At 62.2% G+C, this 15,365-nt stretch overlaps 1 protein-coding gene across 3 annotated transcripts in view; it reads right to left on the reverse strand.

Annotated features, from left to right (window-relative positions):
- TBC1D22A (TBC1 domain family member 22A) overlaps positions 1-15,365 on the reverse strand; it is a 290,784-nt gene that overhangs the window by 64,409 nt on the left and 211,010 nt on the right. For 2 of the 3 annotated variants that reach the window (XM_044226642.1, XM_044226644.1), the window contains exon 11: positions 13,573-13,700. In XM_044226642.1, the coding sequence (XP_044082577.1) occupies positions 13,573-13,700 (128 nt within the window). Of the gene's footprint in view, positions 1-11,706; positions 12,102-13,572; positions 13,701-15,365 lie in introns of those variants that run through there. The other variant, XM_044226643.1, reaches the window with a different exon arrangement.

The following is a 15,365-nucleotide window of genomic DNA, read 5'->3' on the forward strand; positions in this document are numbered from 1 at the left end:
CAAAAGATTTAAAAATGGAATCATGTGAAATTAGACAATAACCGAGCACATTCCGTGATAAAATAGAACTCTATGGGGCTCCGCTCTGGTCCGAAAGACGCAGGCTTGTAGACTGACTGCTGAGCAGGAGCGCTGGGATGTTCTGCTGAAGCCAAGACAGGACGCCTCTCTGCTCCCCCCACCCTGCCTCTTCCACGACACGCCACTGCCCGGGGAGGAGGAGAAGGCACCGCACAGATCCCTGTCTCCCCACACAGCTTGCACCTGACCACACCCAGTCGGGGGGCACACACTTGCCCCAGGCTGGCCTCGCCACCTCTGGCCTCCAAGGGTTACCCTTCGCTCCACCCCATCGAGCTAGCCTGCTCTTCTGGTCACATCCCAAGCCCCTCCCCAGAGCACCCGCTTCCCATCCTAAACCCCCACGCATCTCTCCCTGCCCTAAGGAACCGTCTCCTACTTTGTATTTTGGACCGATTCGGAGCGCCTAGGGAGCAGGGGAGGCGGCCTTCTCTAGGCGCCGCTCCCCACCGGGAACCCTGCGAGTCACAGCCGCGGTTCCGGACGAACGCTCGCGAGGCCATGAATGCACTCCTCAGACCTCGAGAGCTTAAACATGTTCCACGCGGAAACCGCGGATGGAATGAAGGTTATCTTAAAATGCTGCACAGCCAGCTACTACATACGCACAGAACTTTAGAAATGTACCAGGGGACGCCTGGGTGGCGCAGTTGGTTGGACGACTGCCTCCGGCTCAGGGCGTGATCCTGGAGTCTCGGGATCGAGTCCCACATCAGGCTCCCAGCTCCATGGGGAGTCTGCTTCGCTCTCTGACCTTCTCCTCGCTCATTCTCTCTCTCACTGTCTCTCTCTCTCAAATAAATAAAATAAAATCTTAAAAAAAAAAAAAAAAAGAAATGTACCAGGAACCGCAGAGACACAGACTCAGGATCTTACCATTTATGCTCAGTTGAACGTTAATTAAAATGCTTGGTGATGACAAGCATGAAGAGGACATCCCTCCCGCTCCGGGCCGGTCCCAATATACACACAGCACCTTGGAAACAGGGGTACCTGCTGACCCCATAACCCACTCCTGCACACCTGTTTTTAGGGATGGTCGGGAGAAAAGCAGCTCCACGCCCCACGTGATCCCGTCACAGTGGCGACCCCACGGGAAGACCATCCAGCACCATGAGGCAGACCGCAGGGCAGGGCACCCCCGACCCCTTACCCGTGGCCATAAAGACAAACACCGCGATGGGACAGCGTGACGAATGCAGGGGGTAAACACCCATCGTGCCGCGGGGCCATTGTGTTTAAAACCCTGCAGGCAAAGTGCAACAGAGACACTAACACTAACACTAACACTAACCAGAGGCTACTCGTGTCGGGCTGGAGGTGGCCTGGGGGAGGGCTCCCCTGTCCTCGGAAGCTGCCACCACATCCTCTCCCTCCGGGGGAATCCGAGTGGGCACTTCGGCAGCAAGCAGCAAAGGGGCCTGCGGGACCCCGATCCGCGCTCCACCAGCACCAGCCGAGGGCACACGGAGGTGCGGCGAGCCCTGCTCGCGGCCTGTCCTTCAGGTCTGCCAAGGAGCTGGGAGGTTCACGTGTGCACATCTCAGTCCTCACACAGTGACAGGAAGCCAGGGACGGACCCAAGACACAGTCCTAGTAGCACAAAGCCTGGTCCCAAAGGACTCGGGGGGAGCCGAACCCCGCCGCAGCTCTGAGTGGTCACGACCAGGGACCGGGGCAGATGGCTGCCTTCTCCTCATGGTCATTAACAAAAGGTCACAGAAAATTGGACTGGAAACCTTGAGAATACATCCCACACTTGGGACGCAGCAGGCCAAGCTCCTGAAAGCGATTCTTAGGTTAACTTTGACTTTTTGAATTTCTTCCAGAACACATAAAACGGCAGGTAATTACTGGGGATGCTGGACCTCAAGAGTCTATAAATCCAGGACACACGTGGTCAAGAGGGGCCCTTGCATGGGCAGCCCTGATGCCAGGAGCTCTCTGCACCGCAGCACAGGGTGTCCCCACCCCCAACTGCTTTGCAGTAAGGGACTGCAGGGGCCACCGGAGCAGCCCACCCCAGCCCAGCCCATCTCAGGCATTCCTAGGCTGGGGGCGGGGGTGGCCCACAGATTCAGCTCAGTGTCCCCACGCATGTGAGGGGTGCTAGAGAGGCATGGAGTCAGGACGCGAGCCGGGGGTGCAGGGGTGGACGGAGGCAGCCCAGTGCCTCCGCCTGCTCCCATCATGAGTGTCCACCGTGCCACGGCTGCCTGCCCTTCGCCCTCTCAACTTTGCCCTCTGCCTGGCAAGGAAGCCTCTGTGACTAAGGACACAGCCACTAAGGCACTGTCCCCAATAAGAAGCAAAGTAACCAGATAACGCTAGGGAAAATGTCCAGGCCCTGGGCCCCTCGCTGGTCCTGCTGTAGGAGGCCCAGCTCGGTAGCCCAGAGGGGCCCGGTCCTTACTTACCTGAGGGCCAGCGGACAGCCGGCGCCACTCCCCTCCCCTCCCGAGTAGGACAACATCTGTCCTCGTCCAGGGCACCACTGCCCAGGCCTAGGCTGACCTCGGGAAGTGCGCAGCAGGAAGACGGGCTTCCTCGTGCACCCACCCTCAGGGAGACGCCCCCAGATGAAGCACTCCTGCCACGGCAGCTCGGGGCAGGCTCAGCCGGGACCCCTCTCCCACTGTCCCGGTTCCTTCTTTCGTCCTTTGGGCTGACACAACCCTTTCACATCAGGGACAAGTGAACGAGTCCTTCCTTCTGCCTTCAACCGACTTCCTCGGAGAAGTCCCGCCAGCACGGAACCATCAGGTGAGCCCCGCCGTGGCCACCGGGCTGCAGCAAAGCCCGGGGCTCTGAACACAGCCTCCCGGGGCTAAGTGAGCCAAGGGAATCGGCAGATTTTGCCGCCAAGGGTGGCAGAGCTGAAGCAAGGCATGGCCAAGGGAACCCACCCCAGGGCGCCGGAGCGCTGACGCAGAACAGCCTCCCCCTCCCACGCCGCTCCGCTAGAGCCCCGATTCAGGGAGACTGTACCCAGCCATGCGATGACCCAGCAGACACGATGTCCCCAGTCACATCCCAAAAGCAGACGGTCCGCAAACCGGCAGCCAGCGCAGCGCACGGGCTTCCCGAGCGTTTGCCGCACAGTCCTGTGAACACCGTGTGGCCGCTCGCCTCAGTCCCTGCCCTGCCTGGGGTTTCCCTCCCTCCCCTCTCCTGACCCAGCGCCCCAAGTCCCCCGGAGACAGGCCCCTCCTCTGTTCTCTCCCCGTACCGTGCTGTACCGACCGCACGCCCGAGCAAGTGCCACTGCAGCCGTGGGGACCGCGACGTCCCTCATGGTAACGAAGCCCCACGTCAGGAATTTCCCCCCAAGTGCATTATCTGTATCTAACACGTCACGTTCACTCCCTCCCCAACCGCAGCAGAGCTCCCGGGCTGTGTGCTGGGCGAGCGCAGGCCTGGCTTCGTGTGCACAGCAGCCCCCCTCCCCAACCTGGGGCTGGCAGGCGCGCCCCCACCCCACTCGGGCCGGCCACCCCAGGAGGACACTCGCCCCCCCTCGCGTGGCAGATGAACCCAGTCCTCCCGTGGCGCTCCTCTAACAGCCCCAGTTTTCCTGAACCTTCTGTCCAGAGGCCTGAGGAAGTTAGACATGCTGCTTAAGGTCACACTGAAGATAAAATATTCATGAATGGATCACCTCAGAGCTCAGCGAAGCCGTGACGAGCTATTACCCGTGGTGTGACCTTGTGTGAGGCCTCCAGCTCTGTCCGCTCAGACCCCCAGCCAGAGGCGCCAGCAGCCGGGCTCAGGGGCCGTATGGACCCAGCCTGGGGCTGCTGCCCTCTGGCTCTCAGGTTCCTCAAGAACTAGAAGCTGGCAAGGCCGGGGCACCCGCGTCTACGACGGCCTCGGCTCCAGCAGGAGGACGCTCGGAACATTAAGCCCCGTTATTTCTACCCACATATTCCAGTTCCTCCGCCAGAGCCACAAAGACCCAGTCCGAGGCCGACACCAGGCCTGGCCCCTGGACACAGGCAGCATATGTGTCCCCCGGCGTGTCCCCCCAGCCATGCCTCCTCCCTCCGCATCCACCATGGGAGGCAGGAGCACCCCCGCCTCCCGATGGTCTCTATGACCGATGCACCCAGTGGGCACTCCTGGTCGTCCCTCGTGTGCATCCCAGCCGGGGACTCAGGAACTAAAGGGTCCGTTCAAACAACTCCACAGCCTGCGGGACCTGGGGTCCCCAGTCCCTCAGAAGGAAGTGACAGGACGTGCAGACCTCCGGCAAAGACGGAAGAGCATGCTCGGGGAGCCGCCATCCCCTTCGTGGCTCGGAAGGAGCGGGGGCCTCCCAGACATCCGAGAATCTGCTGACACCGGGGGCTCTGGAGAGGACGGGGGCGAGGCCACACCACTGCTGACTCCCCCTGTGTCACCTCAGTCCCCGGTTCTTCCTCAAACCCGCAGGTCCGGGCCTCCCAGCCCGCCGCGTGCAGTCTGCCTTGCTGAGCCAGTCCTCACCCCGAACTGTCCCTCGCCCCAGCTCTAGGCCCGATCGTCACTTCGCAGGAGCTTTTTCCAGTAGGGAAGGAGCAGCCACCCACAGGCCGCACCACACCGGGCAGTCCCCCTCCTCACAGAACTTCCCAGAAATCAAGATTCTATCTGTTACAAATTTAAAGCTCGGGGACTAAAATGTCAAGCAACTTTCTCTTCTCGCTCCAAGGACAATTCAGAATTTCACCTACAGCAGCGGGAGATGACGGCCCACGTCAGCCACTGTGTGGAGGCTGACAGGTGTCCCAAGGCCCCCAGCTGGAAGGTCACTCGTTCCCAGGAAGCACCTGGACCAGACTGGAGCCCCACACACCCCCGGCTGACGGTGCCGGAGCACACAGGCCTGCAGAGCGAAGGCGGCTTCCCCTTAGTGTCCCAGCCCTCAGTAAGCGCCGATAAAACCCAACCAGACTGAAATGTGAGGAAAGTCTCAGTCACTATGGACATTCTAGATACTTCTTTAAATACTCTTTCTGAATCCCCAGGACGCTGACGTTAGTGCCACTCTGGAAGCGTGGAGACACCCTCTCCCAGCGCCTCCCTGCGAGGTTGTCAGCAGTGAGCCGGTCCTGGTGACGACTCTCGTTTCCAAAGCCTCGGGCAGCTGACAGTGATCTATGCCTGCTCCCGCAGGAGGGCAGGCGTGAAAAGCTTACGACCTCAAATCTTAATGGGCTTATGAAAAAGTATGTTGTAAGGAGGCCTGCTTCTCCAGGTTTACTAGATTAACCCAATCCATCAGCTTCACCAGCACCTGACTCACGCCGAACCGGGCGGCCGCACCCTGAAAGTTCCGGAGCACCTCGGGGCTGTAACCCGCCCCTGCCCCCGCACAGAGCTCCTGTAGGGGCCGCACTCAAGGGGTGCTCTCCACCCCACGCAGGGGGGGCCGGTGACACTCCTCAAGTTACAGCACAGCCAGAAGCAGAGCTGGGAGAAGAGGGCCACAAGGACCCCGGGACAAAGGATGGAAGCCGTGGGCGTGACCCAGGCCAGGATTTACGTTCCTCACTGACCACTAAGGCAGGTACAACCTGCAGACCGAGCCCAGGACACCGCGGAAGTACCCAGCAGCCAGCAGCCCTCACACACCTGCCCCTCCGGCCAGCCCCAGGGAACCGGCTCTGCAGCACCCCTCCCCGGCACCACCCGCTCCTCCCTCCCGGCCACTGGGCTTCCCTCCCCCAGGCTGCCGCCCAGTACAAGGGTGCTGGGGGGCCGACAAGGACATCCGACAAAACCTGAGTGCCAGGCCCCAGCACCCGCAACTTGGGACTTCCCGCAGCCGGGCTGGTAGGCAGGGAGTCCGGCAATCGGCACAGGTGGGGCTAGTGGTCCAGGTTCCGTGGGCGGACCTGCACGAGTGGCCATGGTACCCAGCACCAAGGTCTTAGACAGGCAGAAACCCAAACCTACAGATGCTAAGTCATCCTCTGGAAACCGAGCAGGGAGCACCCAGCCTGGGAACAAGACTGTGGACCCAGACCTGCTCCCCACCACCCAGAACTCCCCACGGCCCGTGACCCCACTCTGCCCCGGCACCCACACACCTGATGCAGCCGTGCCCACCACCCCTCCCGCGGGGCAGGCCACGCCTACCTGCCCCACGAGCCTCCAAGCACGCTCTTCCTTCAGGCCAGACCGCACTCCTGCCCTTGGCCAGCACTTCCTGGCATCTGGATCTAGCCCCGGCCTGTCCTCAGCGCCAGGTCTGGCTGAAGTGTCCCCTGGTGAGCCTCCACAACACCCCCGGGCAGAGGGAGGAGCCCCAAGTCGCCACCTCGTCACCTCGGGCGGCTTCTGTAACGGCTGTGTGTCCACCTCCCATGCCAGGCAGTGGACCTGTCAGGGCAGGGAGGCCACCTCAGGCACTCAAGGCCTACATGGGGCCCCACACAGACCAGGGATCGAGCTGTAGAAGGTGGACAAGTGGGGGGACAGACGGACGGACAGAGGTCAGGCCCAGACACACAGCCCTGGCACCAGGTCTGACCACACCCGGCATCCAGTGACAGCAAATCCAGCATCTTCTCGCGGCTCCACGGGGACCCCGTGACCAGGCCACAGCTGTCCCCTGCCTGGAGCGTGGCAGCAGCCCCCAGGCCCTTCCTCCACACCCCGGGTCCTGCACACCTGCTGCCCCCCCGCCCCCGTTGCCAGCAGCCTTCCTCCTGCTCCACACACTACTTGCCGGTCCCGTCCTGGCCGGGCCTCTCGGGAATCCTTCTCCAAGACTATCTGCTAGAAGCCTGCATTGCCAGGAGCAGAGCTCACTCGGGGACCTGCCATGGGCCCTGCCCACTGGCTTGGCTGTACCACACATCGCGGTGCACCTTCTTCAGCAGATGTATGTGGGCTGCCAGGCTCACTCGCTGAGGTCAGGGCCCCCGTCACCCATCGCCGTGTCCCCAGGGCTGAGACCAGGGCCAGGCCCGGACACGTACTCGGCAAACACGCCTGGACTGAGCAATCAAGCTCTTCCCCAGAGATATGGCTGCGTCCTGCGACGCACAGAGAGGTCCCGCCTCTCACGACCTCTGCCGAGACCTCTGCAGGGACAGCAAAGGTGGCCCCCACTGAGCAGCAGGAAAGTAAAAACCTGCAGAGATTTCACCTGAAAACGATGCAAAAGGAGCAGGTGCCAGGAGGCTGTGCAGCAAACTCAGCTGCGTCCTGACCAGAGAGACCTGAGGCGACAGGTCTGGACATACAGGGGCCCTAACCACTGCCGGCGGCCCCGGCCAATGCCACCAGGGGCTGTGGAATGTGGAGCCGCGTCTCACCAAGGGCCCAGCCCGCCCATGAGACCCCCGAGGAGCTGGGAGTGCCGTGGCTCTGCTGCGGGACCGGAGAAGGCAGTAAGCGAGGCCAGTGCCCCTTCCTCTGCCTTCCCCACCCCGTGGCACGGCGGGGCCACGGCCCACGGCCCCACCACCACAGCACGCCTCAGAGACGTGGCCTCACAGTGGCAGCCCGGCGGCTGGACGCTGCCCGGAGCGATGCAGGCCCAGAGCCCATTCTCACCCGTGCAGGGCATGGGAGCCCCGGCGTGTCTGCAGGAAGCAGGTGCATCATGATGGGGCGCCCGTGAGGCAAGCAGGGCGTTAGGCAAGTCCCGAGGCTCTGCACTCCACGGAGTCCATGGGGACTGACCGGCCCTGCCCTGGAACAGCGGCCAGTCCGCGACACAGCGGGCCCTCGCACCGCTCCCCCGAACACGCGTGCACCAGGGGCCTGGGGCTGCCAGCCTCGCACAGCATGTTCTGAGCATCACGGCGCGGCAGCCTGGCCGCAGGAGGTCACAACCTAAGCAGACGGCGTGCGAACGACCAGATGCAAGGATGAGCCCCACGGTCCGTCCCCCGTGATTCCCCACCGGCCCCGTGAAGAGCGGGACTGAAGACGCTCTTGGGGCATGGAGAATGGAAGTGTCGTAATTAGAATTCAGGTGGCCTCTGCATAACGCGAGGAAGGAATTCAATAAATGTCTTAAGCCAAATGAAGTCATCCTGCAACACTCACCTGGCAGCAGCAGATCTGTCCTTTTCTTACAACAAAACCAGCAGCCGAAGGAAGCGTGAGGCCTCCAAGGGCTCCCCTGCACCATCCCCATTGACCAAGGCCGTCCCGAGCATCAGGACGCAGGTGGACGGTGGCACTCATCAGAAGGCACCCGAGGGCCAGACCCGCAGCAGCTCGCTCCCCCGGCTCGCTCCCCAAGGACCAAGCAGTGAGGCCAGCTCCCCGGCCAGAGCCCAGACTGTGCCCTGGGGACTGGCTCTTCCATTTCCCTTCGGAAAGCAGTACGTGGTCTTCGTTTCAGGACGCCCCCTGGCAGCACACTCACTTCCCAATCAGCCTCGGAGGACCCTGGGGAGGAAGGGGCCCCAGCCTGTGGCAATGTCCCCGCCACCCAGCGAGCTTTGCCCACTGCGCCAACAGCGAGCTCCATGAGCTTGGCAATGCCCAGGACTGCCCACTGCGCAGCCAGCAACCAGCAACCAGCCCTTCATTCCCCTTCCAGCCCCATCCCCCTCTCTCCCCTTCACAGCCACACTACTCGGAAGATGGGAGGGGGGTCACCTCAACACAAGCTGAGGTCAGCCCCCCCCACCCGAAGCACACCTGTCTACGGCCGTGAGCGGCCAGGGCACTGCTGCCCCAGTGCACACAGGCCTTCGGATGGAGCTGCCCGCTCCCCACCGTGACCTACCGACCCCACCAGCCCCTCCCCAGAGCTGCGCCCCACGTTCGGCAGCCACTCACCGCGTGGCCCTCTTCAATTTAAATTTATATAAATTAGAACGAATACGGCAGGTCCTCCGTCACACTTTTTCAATGTCGAATGAACCACAATACGCCCGTGGGCTGCCCCACCGGGCTCCCCCATCACCCTTGAACCTTCTACCGCGCGCACCCTCCAGAATCCCTCCCCCTGGCTCCGTACGCGGCAGGGCTCCCCTCCACCCCTCGCACCCCGGCTGGGCCCCCTGCACCGTCACACACTTACACACTTACACACACACACCGAGTCACTCCCACGTCCTGGCCATGGTGAGCTGCTGCTGTGAACACTGCGGGGGGTGGGGGGGCGCCTCTGGAGATCCTGATCTCATTTTCTTGGAATAAACAAGTCCAGTAAAGTTGCAGGTTAAACAGTGTACACGAAACTCAGCTGCATTTTCCACCCTAACAGCGAGCTCCAGGGAACCACCCCACGGACAAGTGCCTCGGAAAGAACAAAATACTTAGTAAGTCCGGCCACGGAGGTGACAGGCCTGCATGCTGGAAACTAACACTGACGAACAGAGCCGAGGACGAGACAAACCAGCAGAAAGTTGTCCTGTGCTTGTGGACGGGATGAATTAATACCGAGAAGGGCCCACACCACCCCAAGCCCCTCCAGACTCACCGCGATCCCCATCAAAATCCCAACAACATTGTTTGCAGAGGTAGAAAAGCAAATCTTAAATCCGTATGGAGCCACTACAGACCCCAAGTAGCTAAAGCAATCCTGAGCGGATCGACATTCTAACGGCATTTAGCACAAAGGAGTTACAATCCAGAAACCTCACCTCAGTCTCCGCCCTTGGGGAAACCTGCAGCTACCACCCCCTCTGGTCCTCTCCTCCCCACAAGGTCACGGGGAGGCAGAGCTCACCCCAGACCACGTCTCAAGGGCCAGGGACTCCTCATCAACAAGGCACAAGGCACAGCCTCCCCAGCATCTCGGGAAGCCAAGCAGCCAGGCTCAGACACGGTGGCAGGTCCTGGGACAGAAGCTTCCCATGAGGGGCTTCCACAGGCCTCCAGACTAAAGCACAGCCATGGGACGTGGTGCAGGGAAGGCAGCCAACAACCCGCCTCTGTGCCCTCCCAGGCCCCTGGTGCTGCAGGGAGAGGCCCGATGAGCAGGGGACAGTGCTCGCTCCTGATATGCTGTGCCCTCTGTCCAAACCTCCTCTCCCTAGATGTTCACGGGGCTCCGTCAACCCTTCACCTCGGTCCCAGCTCGACCTCGACCAAGTTGGGACCAACCATCCCCAAACCCACAGGGAGAACGGCAGCTTCTGGTGCCCTCAGCCCTCCACAATGGCTGCTGCGGCCCCGGCCTGCACATCACCGCCTCAGCTCCCTTGGCACCAGGAGGACGGCAGGTCCAGGCCCCTCTGGGATCTAGGCTTTCCCTCTCCGTCTGGCAGGACAATCTGAGCACAGCACTTCCCTCACTCTCCCTCACACGAAGCTCCCTGCTCCTCACTGTTTGCTCCACAGCAAATACCCAGCCTCACGCACCTTGCCCTTGCCAGGGGCTCACTTCTCCATGCTCCTGCGTCTGTCCCCCGGGACGTAAGGGCACTCACGGGAAGGAGCTTCTGCTCCGCCGGAGGCCAAGGGCCGGCACGCTGCCGTCCTCCCTCCACCGTCATCCCACTGGGAGGAGAAGACAGAGGGAGCAGCTCCAGCCGCACGTGAAGGCAGGACCGCAGTGAAGGCAGAGGAGAAACTGGAGGCCTGCCTCCGACGGGACCCTTGGCGGGGCTAACCTGCCACCAGCACAGGACAGCTGGGTCCCTCCAGGGCACAAAGGCTGCATGTACCAGGTCAGCTTTCTCAAAGCCAGCAGTGGGGGGAGGCTGAGCTCACAGCATCACTGTCCCGTCATGGCAGTGGGGTGCCCCACCACCCCCTTCCTGACAACTGCGTGTCTGCGCTCATTGACCTGAGAGCAAAACCCATGTGCCTTCGCATGGACACAGACCAAGAGGCTGGTGGGGGGAGAAGAGGGGGCAGTCAGAGAGATACTGGAAGGAAACGAGGCACGGCCTGGCCGACCAAGAGCCCCGACAGGTTCGGGACTGACGACCTCACCCCCACAGCCACAGACCAAGGGTGAAGGGAGCGAGCCCAGGGGCTCTCTCGCTGGAGGTCGTCACTAGCCACGCAGAGGGGGAAGGACCAGAAGCAACCGTTTCCACAGTCTCGAGACGGGAAGCCGAGTCCTAGAGGCGGGCGTCGGCTCCCATGGCCAAGGCCCCCAGGAGCTGGACTGCCCACCCGACTGTACGGCTTCGAACGAATGCAAAAGGTGCCTGGGAGCAGGAGCCGTCTCCCCAAAGCACGGGCCCCTGCTGGGCTGTTTGTGCCTGTCAAATGCCTGTTTTCACGCCTCTGGTGACACATCTCGTCCGTCTTCACGCCACTGCCTGCCTAGTTGGGAGCGGGGCCCGAGCAGCTGCTCTCCAAAGCCCTTTGTGGCACATGCCCCCCGAGAACGTCACGGCGCCTCCGAGGGTTCCAGAGCGACTGGAAGCTGTGACGGCCCAGCTGGTAAACACCCCAGCCGAGGGGAGAGCGATCACCCGAAGGCCATCCTGTGATTACCGCGGATTTTCATTGCCAAAAGATGTAATACAATTTCATGGTTACTTGGGCCTATAAAATAGAAATACCCCCAATTTTTAAGCTATGAAAAGGTTTATGGCCAGGGTACCATCAGTTCCAGAATGAGTCTGTGGTACAAATGAGTCGATTCACGACAAAATTTAATTTCAGGAAAATTAACGCAATAAAGATGCCACAACTGTGCTTAAAGTTTTAATACCCATTAGGAGTTGGAGGGAAGTGGTGCAGGACCACGGGCAGGTCCGATCTCCAGGTCCTCATGACGAGCGGACTCCAGGCCTAATTTACTGGGGACGGGGACGGCATCGCAAGCAACTGTGTTTAATGAGGGGGCCGGGGTGTTCAACAGCCTAACCCGGCACAGAGGGAGAGCGCTCCCATGTCCCGGGGCGCTAGGTTTGTTTCCTACGACACGACGAGACCCAGTGAGTAGCACCAGGCTGGCAGGCGCCTTCAGCAACAGCCCGGGGCAGGCTTTGTGTCCCAGCAAATGTCAGTGGCCAGGAATTCTGTAACTGCCAGCCACGCAGAAGAGCAAAATCCAAGCGGCGGATGAGGACACGAGCAACGGAGTCGCCCTGATTTCCGTAGCGCTGTCAGAACGAGCAAGGCACAAAAGAGGAAAGCAAAGTCAAAGCTTCAGAAGCTCGCACCCACGCGGGACCCACGGGCCACCCCCAGGACCAACATCTTGGGCTACTGCGCTGGCCGACTCCCACGACCACGGCTCCGAGTGCGGCACCGGCGGGCATGGGGGGGGCCACGCAGCAGCTGGAGGTCCTCACCCACAGGAAGGAGGCAGGTCCAGACCAAGGGCTCCTTCAGTGCAGCGAAGGAAGGGCCCCTGGCCTCCCGCCGCCGCATTCACGGACACACACATGCAAGGCTCCCACTCGGGAGGCCAGCTCCGTGGCTGGGACCTACACCGCCGCCCGGCGCTCCCTTTCCCAGTCCAAAGCCCACTAGGGCCCAGCGCTCACGGCAGCCAAAGCCCTGCCTCCGGGAGCGAAGAAACCAGGCTCCGCAGGCCTCCCCTCCCAGTCCCACGTCAGGCTCCCGCGATCTGCGAGGGTGATGAGAAGCGGGCGTGGGGGCCCCGCGGCGCGGCCTCCGCGTCAGCAAACATCTTCAGCAAAATGAAAAGGTGCCAGAATAAGCCATGGGACTCGAGGGAACAACGGTGGTTTGTTCCGGAAAACTCAATCTCCAGAAGAAATGAATTTCATCAAGAGCGGCAGAGAGGAGAAAATTTCATATTGCACTGAATCTGTCAGTGACTTTTTAAAAAAATCTTTATTACGAGTAACTCAAAGCCGTGACAACGTGTGAGCCCCGAGTGTGAATGTTTCTGGCAGCCGCGGCACCGACGTCCGTGAGTTACAAGCACCCCCCACCGCACCCCGCAGGCCCCGACTGAACGGACGCGGCTCATGAGCCCCAGGGACGGCGGCACCACGCGGCCACAATGAAACCCAGCTACAGACACGACGACGGGAAGCGCTTCTTGCCGGTGTCACGTCTACTCGGTGACAAGATCAACAGAAAAGGACACAACCCAGGCAGACCCTGTGCAGGCAGAGAGCCGGCGCGCGGGGAGATGCCTCACCCGCTGCACGTGTCCCACAGGTGGGGACGGGGGGACGGCGGGGGCTACGGGGGGCCGCGGGGGCCGCTCACCTGGTAGGTGTCCCACAGGCGGGGGCGGGGGGACGGCGGGGGCCACGGGGGGCCGCGGGGGCCGCTCACCTGGAAGGTGTCCCACAGGCGGGGGTGGGGGGGACGGCGGGGGCCACGGGGGGCCGCGGGGGCCGCTCACCTGGAAGGTGTCCCACAGGCGGGGGTGGGGGGACGGCGGGGGCCATGGGGGGCCGCGGGGCCGCTCACCTGGAAGGTGTCCCACAGGCGGGGGCGGGGGGGGACGGCGGGGGCCGCAGGGGCCGCTCACCTGGTAGGTGTCCCACAGGCGGGGGTGGGGGGGGATGGCGGGGCCGCGGGGGCCGCTCACCTGGTAGGTGTCCCACAGGCGGGGGTGGGGGGGATGGCGGGGCCGCGGGGGCCGCTCACCTGGTAGGTGTCCCACAGGCGGACGGTGCAGCGCAGCGGCACTTCCCGCATCAGCAGGTTGTTCATCCAGCGGAAGGCGAACTGCAGGTACCTCACCTCATGCTGCTCCAGGTGCCGGTGCACGGGCTCTGCGCGACACAAACACAGGCCCCGAGGCCATGAGCCAGAGCCCCCCGCGGTCGCCCCCCCCATCTGCCCGCTCCAACCACCAGCAGCGTCCCCAGGGCGCGGAGAGTTCAGCTGGACTCTTCTCTGGAAAGTGAGCAGCCGCGGTGGCCGGGACAGGAACAGCGGCAAGGGTAGGTCCGGGGCTGCATGACCTGCTGGAGGTCCGGCCCCGCCTCAGCCCCAGTAACGGGGCGGCAGGACCACTGCTGCCTCAGGAGTGAGAAACGGGCCTGCTCTGGGGCACGCGGGGAGCACTCGCTCCCGCCCAGGCCAAGTCCACCAGCCCCGGCTGCTGTCCCAGGAGGGGCTCGGACACGCAGGGAGAGCTCCTTGGCTCGCAAAATGACCTCAATTCCCCACCTGCTCCCAGACCCAGCCAGTGAGAGGACAAGCGGGACAGGGCCCTGGGGTGCCTCCAGATCCCAGGTTTGGGGCTAGCCTCGGGATAGCAGGCCTCTCGGAAGAATCAAGCCTCATGAACCATCATTTCCCTGACGCGCGATCTCCCAGCGGCCACAAACGTTTCCTCCCCACCCCGCTACAACAGGCGTTAACTCCGCAGCGGAGGGCCCTGTGCTCCCTGCCCAGACCTCTCTGTCAAGTGCTCGGCAACCTGGGGGGCGGGCTCCGGAGCTCCATGAAGCTCCACAGTCTATAAATCCTGGAAGCAAAGATTCTGGGGCTCAGGTGACCCCACACCCACCCTGCCCCATGAGGATCCACTCTGCACTGTTTCGTAAGATAAGCAAGTACTGCCAAAGGGTCCTGACTTGGAGCCAGAACCTTCCCGTGCTGATGGAGCTTCATCAGGGCCCACCAAGCGCTGGGCAAAGCACCCCTTCTGCACACATCTCTTCTGTGAGTTCCCGAGTTCCATGCAAGTTCCTCCGCTCTCGGGCTTACTTTCCCCTGCAAACAGCCCTGAGAAGTGACCCTGAAAAAGTTTACAGGTTTTCCAGGTCTCCTAAATAAAAAAGTTCTAGAACTAACGAACAAAGGTTAGTGATCTGCTGCTTACTGGTTTGTTTTGACTCGTGTTCCTGGTAACTCGCAGTACTGCTGAAACAGGCTTTCCTCACCACTAAGCACGGAGGAGGGGGCTGCGAGGGACGGGAGGACCCCATCCTGAGAACCTCAGCACCTTCCAGTCACTATGGTTGAAGCGGGAGTGCCTTGTGAGGTGCTGTGGCCACAGGAGAGGAAGGCGGGCCACAGAAAAGCTCTGGACGGCTCTGGGTCCCACGACTGGAGCCAGTTTCTTCACTGGCTCTGCTACAACACCCGCTCCCCCAAACCACCGCTGTCCCCGGCCGAGCAGAGCACACATGTCTGGGCACCCTCCACGCGGCAGGTGGGGCAGGACACGTGTGGGCCGGGTGTGGGGGAGCAGCCGGGCCACGGGGTGCGGCAGACCCGACAACACACTGTGAGGTCACTCACGATGAGGCAGGGACTAATGACACGGGGCCGAGAAGACCCACACAGGCTCGTCTCTGAGTCCTCGCAGCCGGGCGGGAGCAAGGTGCCAGAGAGGAGGCTGGTGGGACCAGAAAGTGGGAAGACCCAGAGGCCACCAGGTGTGCCACCTGCTGCCTTTTCAGGGACAAATGTAGGGACCAGGGGCT

Source organism: Neovison vison, chromosome 12 (genome assembly GCF_020171115.1).
Source record: "Neovison vison isolate M4711 chromosome 12, ASM_NN_V1, whole genome shotgun sequence".
Taxonomy (NCBI): Eukaryota; Metazoa; Chordata; class Mammalia; order Carnivora; family Mustelidae; genus Neogale; species Neogale vison.